At 47.2% G+C, this 10678-nt stretch overlaps 1 protein-coding gene across 1 annotated transcript in view; it reads left to right on the top strand.

Annotated features, from left to right (window-relative positions):
- The window catches only part of LOC105986264 (crooked neck-like protein 1), a 7573-nt gene extending 934 nt beyond the window's left edge, over positions 1-6639 (top strand). The window contains 2 exon segments of the mRNA XM_013017068.1: positions 5-1577; positions 6540-6639. Coding sequence (XP_012872522.1) covers positions 5-1577; positions 6540-6639 — 1673 coding nt within the window.
- Positions 6640-10678: the final 4039 nt, after the last annotated feature.

Here is a 10678-nt window from a genome sequence, read left to right as displayed (position 1 = left end):
ACAGCACTGCCACGAGTCAGCCAGTTCTGGTACAAGTACACATACATGGAAGAGCTGTTGGAGAACATGGCCGGTGCCCGGCAGGTGTTTGAGCGCTGGATGGAATGGCAGCCCGAGGAGCAAGCCTGGCACTCCTACATTAACTTTGAATTGAGATACAAAGAGGTGGAGCGGGCACGGACCATTTACGAACGCTTTGTTCTTGTGCACCCACGGTTGAAGAACTGGATCAAATATGTGCACTCTGAAGAAAAACATGGTTATTTGGCCCACGCACGGAAAGTGTATGAGAGAGCTGTTGAGTTCTTCGGAGAGGAACATATGGATGAACACCTCTATGTTGCCTTTGCCAAATTTGAGGAAAACCAGAAAGAATTTGAGAGGGCCCAGGCCATCTACAAATATGCCTTGGACAGAATCCCAACACATGAGGCTCAAGAGCTCTTCAAAAGCTATTCCATCTTTGAGAAGAAGTTTGGGGACAGGCAGGGTATTGAAGCTATCATTGTGAGCAAACGCAGATTCCAGTATGAAGAGGAAGTGAGGGCCAGTCCCCACAATTATGATGCGGGGTTTGATTACTTGCGCTTACTGGAAAGCACTGCAGAAGCTGACACAGTGCGAGAGGTTTATGAGAGAGCCATTGACAAGGTCCCACCCATTCAGGAGAAGAGACCCTGGAAGTGTTACATCTACCTCTGGATTAACTATGCACTCTATGAAGAATTGCAGGCAAAGGATCCTGAGAGGACAAGGCAGGTGTATCAAGCCTCTTTGGAATTAATTCCTCATCAAGAGTTCACATTTGCCAAGATGTGGCTCTATTATGCACAATTTGAAATAAGACAGAGAAATTTATCATCTGCCAGAAGAGCTTTGGGGACTTCCATAGGCAAGTGTCCAAAGAGAAAGTTATTTAAAGGCTACATAGAACTGGAAGTGAAGCTTCGAGAATTTGACAGATGCTGGAAGCTTTATGCAAAGCTGTTGGAATTTGCACCTGAAAATTGTACCTCCTGGATTAAGTTTGCAGAATTAGAGACAATCCTTGGTGATCTGGAGAGAGCCAGGGCAATCTATGAGTTAGCCATCAGCCAGCCTCGCTTAGACATGCCAGAGGTGCTTTGGGAATCCTACATCGACTTTGAGATGGAACAGGGAGAAATTGAGAGAACACGAAATCTTTACTGACAGTTGCTCCACCGGACACAGCATGTCAAGGTATGGATCAGTTTGGCTCACTTTGAGTTGTCTGCAGAAGAAGGAAGTGTGTCTAAATGCAGACAGATTTATGAAGAGGCTAACAAAACCATGCAGAACTGTGAAGAAAAGGAAGTGAGGCTTATGCTGTTGCAATCTTGGAGAAGATTTGAGGATGAATTTGGAACAGTATCAGATAAGGAGAGAGTAGACAGACTTATGCCAGAGAAAGTGAAGAAGAGAAGAAAGGTTCAGACTGATGACGGGTCTGATGCAGGCTGGGAAGAATACTGTGACTACATCTTTCCAGAAGATGAAGCTACCAGCCAACCTAACCTCAAACTTCTGGCTATGGCTAAACTTTGGAATAAACAACAGCATCCTGACTCAGGATGCTTTCTCTAAATGTTGCCACATTTTGGTGTTTTATATTTTTATTTGTAATGTTGTAAAATTTTGTAATATTGTAAATTTTGTAAAATTTTTCCTTGGTGGAAGGAATAAAATAAAATAAATTCTTACCTATCTGAAGCATGTTGTGGTCTCCATTTATTGAAACTTACATTAGAGAACCCAGCACCCTGGCCCAGAGGTTCAGCTTCTCTAAACTTACTGAGGATACTTTGAAAAGGAGGTCAGGAGACTAGCGATTATCAATCTTCCCACAGAAGAGCAGGACAATATTGTCCCATACGTTCTATGAATCTTACTTCTTTGTTTTCATATGAAAGATATTGAAGTACAACTGTTTATTTGATAGTATTACTTAGTATATGTATAGTTTTTACCAATTTTCAGGGGATGGACATTTGGCTCAGACACTTGAAGCTGTTAGGAACACCCACATTGCAGACTTTGGATGGACATCCACTTTTAGTATACTTGTTTTGATTCCAAGAAAGAGATTGCCAAGTCCTATGGTAGGTATGTATTTATTTAGAAGCTACTATAAAAATGTCACAGTGCAGATCAGAAGGAACAATTCTGCCCAACTAGAGTTAAGGTATGTGAAGTACTGTTGCTAATGTTGACCATGTTAATTCCATCACTGGTCTTCATTGTAAGCACCTCTCAGGCTTGTTTCTTGAAATGTGACATCTGACCTTTCCCTGTGCCTGGTTGACTGGATTAAGGAGGTCTGACAAACAAGGCTTCTGCTCACTACTGGCAAGCCATGTGGATGTCCAGACCTAGTAACCCCTGCAGGCACCTGACTTCCACCCCACTGTAGATCCCAAGGGAGATCAGTCAACTCATGGAAACATGAGGAAGAATGAGTTTTGTTTTAAGCTCTGATGGTGTTTGCTTGTAAGCCCAGTACTTGTGAGATTGAAGTAGGAGGATTGGGAGTTTGAAGCCAGCCTGGACCACATGGTTAGACCATGTTTAAAAGAATATATTTTTGGTTATTGTTAAGTCACAAAATTATGGATATTTGATAGACAACAGAAACAAAGGTTATCAGCCCAAACTAGGATGTGACTATAAAACCAATAAGCTCTCCAGTCATTTCCTGTTGATTTGGTAAGGTGTGTTAGTTTCTGAATGGATGGCAGGAGAAGGCAGAAGAAAGGATTTAAAACCAGCTAGGGGGGCTGGGAAGGTGGCTCCATGGTAAAGCACTTGCCTTTCATGCCTGAGGCCTTGGGTTCGATTCCTCAGCACCACATAAGCTAAAAAGAAAAAAGCTGGAAGTTGCACTGTGGCTCAAGTGGTAGAGTGCTAGCCTTGAGCTAAAGAGCTGACGGACAGCGCCCAGGCCCAGAGTTCAGGCCCCAAAAATAAATAAATAAAATAAAACCTCCTAGGTAGGTAGGCACTGGTGACTCGAGTCTATTATTCTAGATATACAGGAGCCTGAGATCTGAGTATTGAGGTTTAAAGCCAGCCTGGGTAGGAAAGTTTGTGAGACTCTTATCTCTAATAAACTATTCAGAAAAATCTTGAAATGGAGCTGTGACCCACTAGTAGAGCATTAACTTTGAGCACAAAGAAGCTCAGGGACAGTGCCCAGGCCCTGAGTTCAAACCTCAGGACTAGAACAACAACAAAAAAAAATCAAACCAAAAACACACCTAGGTTCTTGCCTCTGGTAGCTGCAAGCGTTTGGCTCTAGTACCACTTTGGTTACCAGAATCTGAGGATACTTAGGTACTTTGTATAAAATGATGTGGGCAAAGGCGGGTGGCTCACACCTGTAATCCCACCTACTAAGGAGGCAGAATACTGAGATTCAAACCCATTCTGGGCAGAAACTCTAAGGCACTCTCAGCAAAATTTACACTAATGTACGGTTTAGAACGAGAGCTTCTGTTATAATTTAACATGGGTAGCTTGATATGCGTAGTGATTCACATGGTGGCAATAGGCGTTTGACAAATATATGGGCTAAGGAGGGGTGGGAGCAGGATCTCATTAGATCTGACAAACTAATCTTACTTTCATGTGGGAAAATTGAAAATCATTACTCTGCTGACCTCCCACTTAAAATGTCCTCAGTATATAGAGAGAAGACAAATCATCTCCGCCAGGTTGTTGGGCTCCATTGTGTAAGGTTTGCCGAAAGGAGACTGCCACATGGTTCATTGGTGGAAGACAGGCTAGTTTCCTGGATGTCTGATCTCTATCCCCTACAGATGGCAGCCACCATCTGCTTTGCCTCAAACAAGAGATCTTCCTGGATCTCATTTCTTCCCTGTGTTTGATTTATTCTTTTTCCTCTCTGAGGTACATGCCCAAGACTAACACAAAACCACATATTGGAAAGGTAAAAAATCTTCCCTGAGTCCTTTCCTGTGACCTAGCCTAACTGGGAAACAAGACACCAGATGTCCATTAAGGTACCTTGACATCTCCCAAAGCTCAACTGTGATGTAACATTAGCCTATTTTCCCAGTTTCCTCAGTGTTGAGAAGTCGACAATAAAGTCTAAAGAATTAGCATTATCCTGTGAGTGTTACATTCCTATACCAAATATGGAAATATACTTGATTCTGTTTCTGAACTTTAGACTTCCAGGATTGCAGTAACTCTCCTTGTTTTAGACAAGAACATAGGAGATAAAGGATGGCCTCTTCCTTCCTCCAGAGCATCCAGTTCACATTGAGTATCCTTTCAAACAAGGCTTAAAAGAGAGTTATGCACGCCTTGCATATCAGATCGGATCAGATCAGATCCCTACTTGGATCTCATCCTGTCTGTTGACTAGCCACGGTGGTTGTTCTCCACAAGAGTGCTCATGGTCTGTTTTAGAGACAAGAGAAACACCTCTTTTCATCACCTGTCATCACCTGTTTTCTAATCCCGTTCTAAGTAAAGCCCATTCTTCAGTGTTCTCAATACTGCCTTTGACTAGATGAAGTGTCTGGAAGCTGTCCACAGGTCTCCCTTGGTGCTAGACAGCTCCTGAAACTAGGTGAAGTTTGAGGCAGGCATCTTGTTTTGTGGTTTGGTGTGACAGAGCCTGGAGATGAGCCTGAAGCTGAGACTAGGCTTGAGACTAGGACCCATTCCAGGGTGTCAGTGGTCACAGCAGCGCACTACCCAGGGATGTGTCATGCTGAGACCTTGCTAGCCAGGGTAGAGGCCATGGGGAAGGTGCATTGAGTGTGGGATGAAACATTTTTTCTTTCCCTGGACGACTCCACTATAATCTTGTCTTTCAAGTTGCCTTTGTACCTGCTATGGTATGTATACCTCATTGCTTGGGCTTCTGGAAAGTTGCTCTTCAAGGTTCTTGGCTGGTGTAAAACCTGATATCTCTCTCGTGCCTGCTACCTCCATCTCTGGCAGCACATATAGCTCCTATGTGGTAGGAATGGCATATTTGGCTTGCTTGAGGTCAGGTTTGAATCTTTCTAAGATCTTTAGTCTTACAGGTGTGTCCTAAATCTCTTGGTACCCTTCAAGTCTCTATTATCTATCTCCTTTTTTCTAGGTTTGACACAAAATATGCTTGCCTATACTATTCAGTGTCCAGTCGTGTGGTCATCTCTGGAAGGGCCATGAGAGCTAGAGTATCTGTCCTTCTCTTCTGGGACGCAGCTTTCCACCGTCATAGGTGTGTTCCTGTAGATTTATCTTACACAAGTAGTTCTCCCTGCAGGTGTAAGCCTGGTACTCCCTCCTGGGTGCCCACCCCCGGGTGGAGTGGGCTGACTCCATCGCCCACTTTGGTGGAACAGGGAAACTTCCTGGTATCGTGGGGCGCCCCTGCCTGCTTTGCCAGTGGGTGCAAACTCAGGGAAGAACCACCTCTACTTCAGGTTGGGCTCAGGGAAGTTCAAGGGGAGGAGGGCTAACCCATCACCCCTGCCCAATCTGGTCCCTGGATGCTTACCACCTGCTTGGTTCAGCCTGGGCCCCAGCAGAGCAGCAGCTCCAGTAAGCAGCATGCCCAGTGCCCTGCTCCTGGTCCATGTTTTCCTGTGGATGGGCTCAGGAGCCTCTCTCCCCTGTGCTCTCTCCCTGGCCCCAGCCTCTGCCTCTGGCTGTGCCAGCTGGTGAAAGTAGCTGCAGCCAAGCTGGTTGAGGGCTGCCCTGCACCTCTCAGGAGCCAGGCTCCAATGCGCCCCCTCTTGGCGCTCCCTGAGGTGCTGGGTTCTCCAGGCAAAAGCATTCCCTGGACTCTCTAGAGCAGGATCTGAAGTTGAGCTACCAAAACCCAGGGAGTTCAGGGGTGCTCTGGAAGCCATGCAAGTCCCTGGTATGCGCCTCTCTGTCCCTGCTGCTTCCTGGTGGTCGATGAGCCCTCGTCCTCTATCTCCAATTAAACACCGGAACACCGGAAGTGGTGCTGTGCCTCAAGAGGTGGAGAGCTCTCCTTGAACTGAAGAGCTCAGGGACACTGCCCAGGCCCAGAGATCAAGCCACAGGACCGACAAACCAACAAACAAACAAAAACAGCTGGATTTCAACCACAATCTGCAGATCTCAGCCTCCTGAGTAGCTTGGATTACAGGTGTGCTTTTTATGGTAGTGAACTGGAGATAAGAGTCTCAGGGCCTTTCCTGCCCAGGCTAGCTTCAAACTGGTATCCTTGGATCTCAGCCTCCTGAGTAGCTAGGATTACAGTATGAGCCAACAGAGCCCAGTAAGATGCTGATATTTAAACATGGGTTAAAAAATGAAATAGGGGCTTCGAATGTGTTTTAGTGGTAGAGTGCTTGCCTAGCATGCATGAAACCCTGGGTTCCATTGCTAAGTACCACATACACAGAAAAAGCCAGAAGTGCTGTTGTGGCTCCAGTGGTGTAGTGCTAGCCTTGACCAAAAGAAGCTCAGGGACAGACCAGGCCTCTGAGTTCAATCCCCAGGGAAAGAGAAAGAGAGAGACACAGAGAGAGAGAGAGAGAGAGAGAAAGAGAGAGAGAGAGAGAGAATAAAAGAAAAGAAATAGAAATTGCAATAGTTCAAGTATGTCTCCTTGGGGTCACCTGACCCCAGCTATCAGTTTGACTGACAATCAGGTGGCTTTTTCAGTGGTTTTCTAAGAAAGGACATTTTCCCCCAGCAGGTAGTTTGGCCCAGAGTCAGGCCTGGACTCACCCCTGGAGGGTGGGGTCCTGGCCCATGTACTCCAGCTGTGGAGTGAGGCTGCCCCCTGGCAGCTGCAATACTGGATGAGGTGGACAGTGAACCTCCTGTCAGCTCCTGTTGAGGGTGGGGGAACACTCCCAAGTATGGGGGTTGGCTCTCAGCCTAGGTCACAGGCCACCAGCATGAGACATAAGAGAAATAGGCCGCCTAAGTCAGGCCACCCCAAGAACTAAAAGATGGGGCCCCACCAGATCTAAGACCACAGCCCTGTGGTCATTCTATGAAACCTTCTCACAGGGAGACCCTTGGAGCCAAGAGTCTCCCTGGCCTCAAGCAGGCCCACGGGGTAGGCCTAAGCCAGACTTCCACAGCTGAATTCCATGCACAGCAAAGGCAGTGGCAACAGGATTCCAACATGCGGAGTTGGTGATTTTAGCATCATCTTGAAGCCTCTCAACAACTCCAGGTTAGGAGTTTCAGTTGAAAAAACAGAAGGAAGCCATGTGCCAGTGGCTCACGATTGTAATCCTAGCTACTGAGGAGGCTGAGACCTGAGGATTGTGGTTCCAAGCCAGCCTGGGCAAGAAAATCAGGAAACTCTTATCTCCAATAAACCACCAGGAAACCGGATTTGGCTCTGTGGGTCAAGTGGTAGAGCGTTAGCCTTGAGCTGAAGAGCTGAGGGACAGCAGCGCTCAGGCCTGGAGATCAAGCCCCATGACCAATAACAACAACCACCCCCACCACCAAAAAAAAAAAAAACAGAAAGAAAAAACCCACAAAGACTCAGAAAGGTTAAACAACTTGCCTAAAGTCACGCAGCTGATCATGTGGGAATCATGATTCAAACCTAAGCATGTGACACCTCAAATCCCAAATGCTTCAGTGAACTGCTCTGCCCACAAAGTGGGTTGGAGAAAGCCCTGGCATGTGGCTCTCTACAGGCTGTGGGACTTGCCCCCATGCTATGGGGACATCTGTCTCATCTGTAGAGCTGGGATGGAATCGGAAGAAATCTGCTGAGATTCTCAGATTTCCCTCCTGAACTCACCACCAATTCAAGAGTGTAGAACAGAGCAAAACCCAACCCACTGTTCAGGAGATTTGGGGGCCTAAGCATAGCTGGGCCTTGATGATGTGGGGTCCCTGGCTCTGCAGCATTGTGGCCGTAGGGAAGTCACTCCCAGTGAGGTGCTCCTGCTTTGCTCATGGCTTGTGTAGCAGGCCTGGCACCTGTACACTCAAAGAGCACATGCGTGAAAAAGAGGAAATCACCACTGACTTCCCCATCACCACTCCATCTCCCTCGGGCTTGATTAGCAATTGTTAAAATGAAGGGACTGCCTGGTGGTATTGATGCGATTATATTTGGGTGGGAGACACTGGTTTGCAAAGCAAGCTTGACAAAGGAAAAGCAGCACGAACTGAGTGCAGGCCTTGGTTCTCTTAAGTAACAGGCATTGGTTTCTCTTAAGTAACAGGTATGCTAAATACTCAAATTTGTTTGTGAGTATACATATATAGATCAGACTATGAAATGTATATATAATAAAATCTATGTCTGCAATCTGTATAATGTATCAGCTTTCTGTTTCCAAGAAATAGGTATCATTGTTGTCAATCAAACCCAAAATCTAGCTGGGCACTTGTGGCTTACACCTGTAATCCTGTTTACTCAGCAGGCTAAAATCTGAGAATCACAATTTGAAGCTAGCCCAAGCAGGATAATCTGTGAGACACCTATCTCTCATTGACCAACAAAAAGATAGAGGTAGAGCTTTAGCCTTCAACAAAAAAACTCAGGGACATTTCCAAGCCCTGAGTTCAAACACAAGACCAGACCAGCACACACACACACACACACACACACACACACACACACAATCACTACCACCAACAACCACCACTACTACAACTAAGGAAACATTAGGACACCCAGGAAATCAAGTGGACCATTCTTAGCCATAACCCAAATCCTGAAGCTATTGTGTACAGACAATCCTGGCTGATGGCCGTCCACTGGCCATCGACTCTGGAGACTTGGGAACAGTAGGTCTCAATATGGAGGCAGTAGAATAGTAACATTAGTGCCACCTGGGAACCAAGCATGTTTGGAGGCCAATTCTCCAATCCTAGCCCAGGCCTACTAAATCCTGGACTCTGGGGATGGGGCCCAGAGAGTGTGTGTTAATAAGCTCTCCAAGTGATTCTAATGCAGGCTGCAGAGTTGAGAACAGCTGATCTAGAAGAATGAGCCCAAGCGGGACTATAAAAACCTCCGTCCCAGCAAGCCCTCAGCTCGGCTTTGTACCAGTCGCTCCAGCCAGCCATGCTGCAGGCCAAAACAGGTCTCTAGTGGAAGCTAAAGTTATCTTTGTCTGACAGAGCAGAGGGTCTCTTGGGCTTCTGTCCATGGACTAGAAGGAGTGATTGGACTGGGAAGTAGACCGACCTGGCTGGATCTGGAGGGGATTCGTGGCTTTTAGGGCAGCCAGGAACAAATGCATGCTGAGGCTGAATAGGGACTTTCTCTTCCATAGGGTCTGGGTCTGCTTCTCCAGAAGATGGACTTTGTCTAGGCAAGGAGAAGACAAGTGGCTAGATGAGCACTTTTGCACTGGGAATGCTAAGCCTGGCTTCAGCATGGAGTTCTGGGCACAGGCATGAAGCGGGGAGGGGGGTGGGTAAGGGGGTAGGGGTGTATGGTTGTGGGGGGTTGATCCTGCCAGTCCTCAGCTAAGCAGCCGCTTGAGAAGAAAGAACTGTGGGTGGGGGTCAAGAAATTTCCAGAGTGTGAGGTGGAGTGTAGGCACCTACTGGGAAAATGTGAAAGAAGAGGAGGGAGAAGGAAGTTGGAATTCGGGCAGCTTCTAGTCGGAAGGAAAAGTAATGGTGGCTACTGGGTTGGCTGGAAAGGGAGCCAGGGAGGTGCTGCTACCTCTGGTTCTGTTCAGATCTGACACTGGGCAGTGGGACAAGGGGCTTTATGAGGCCGCCTAGTCTGCCTGGTGAACTTTGGGGTTTGGGAGTTTGGATGGGAGAAACAGTGTTGGCCTCAGTTACTGAAGAGTGGTCCTTTAACCCTGTCTAGCTCCCAGAAGGGCTGAATGCAACCCCAGTTACGGAGGCAATGTCATAGGCAGGACCCCGGGAAAGGCCTCTCCTAGCCCATGCTGGGGTACTTTGGGCCTGGAACCAACAGGTTTTTTTTGTTTTCCAAAAGGCCTGGCTCAAAACCCAGGTGCTTGACTCATCAGGAAGCTGGCTGTTAGATGCCAGGAAATAACCTAGTTTGCTTCTAAACCCTTGTGGCCATCCAGCTCTGGTGCTGGAGTCTGACTTGCCTGGTAGCTCAGGGAGGTACTCTGAGCACAAGGCCTGAGTACAGACAACCAGAGCTGTCTGTGACTCCTATCTTATCTGGCATGTGTGAGCCACTGCCCAGCAATGACAGGTAGAGGGCCAGAGCCCAGAACATGAAGGGTCCCCTGGATAGGGAACAAGATGGGGGGAATGCACCCAAGCTGGACCTCAGAAGTGGGTTAATTGGAGCTCATGACAGGTCTCTTGGTACAAGCATGGGCAGTGCCCGACCTTACCTTGTGCTCTTTGCTTAGCATGGCAGGTTTCTAGCTCTTAGGAGAGACCTTATACTGTGATCTCAGGGAAGGAAGGCACAAATGGCTTCAGATGTTGGACCAAGGAGAGGGAAGAAACAGAAGGGCCTAATCCTAGGTCAGGTGGAAGATATTGATGCCTCCCTATTCAGTCAGACCGTGAAGATGACTGAAAACGGTGACAACGTTGAGGCTTCTATCAAACTAGAAACCAAGGCAGGGAGAATGGTCGAGGCCCCGTTCCCAAGAGGGCTGAGTAAGGCTAGCATGAAGCGAAGTGTAGGCAATTGGGTAAATGTAATCGGGTGTTTGCAAAGTGCCTG

This window comes from Dipodomys ordii, unplaced genomic scaffold (genome assembly GCF_000151885.1).
Source record: "Dipodomys ordii isolate 6190 unplaced genomic scaffold, Dord_2.0 Scaffold34, whole genome shotgun sequence".
In the NCBI taxonomy this organism is placed as follows: Eukaryota; Metazoa; Chordata; class Mammalia; order Rodentia; family Heteromyidae; genus Dipodomys; species Dipodomys ordii.
This window is presented reverse-complemented; position numbering and strand designations above follow the sequence as displayed.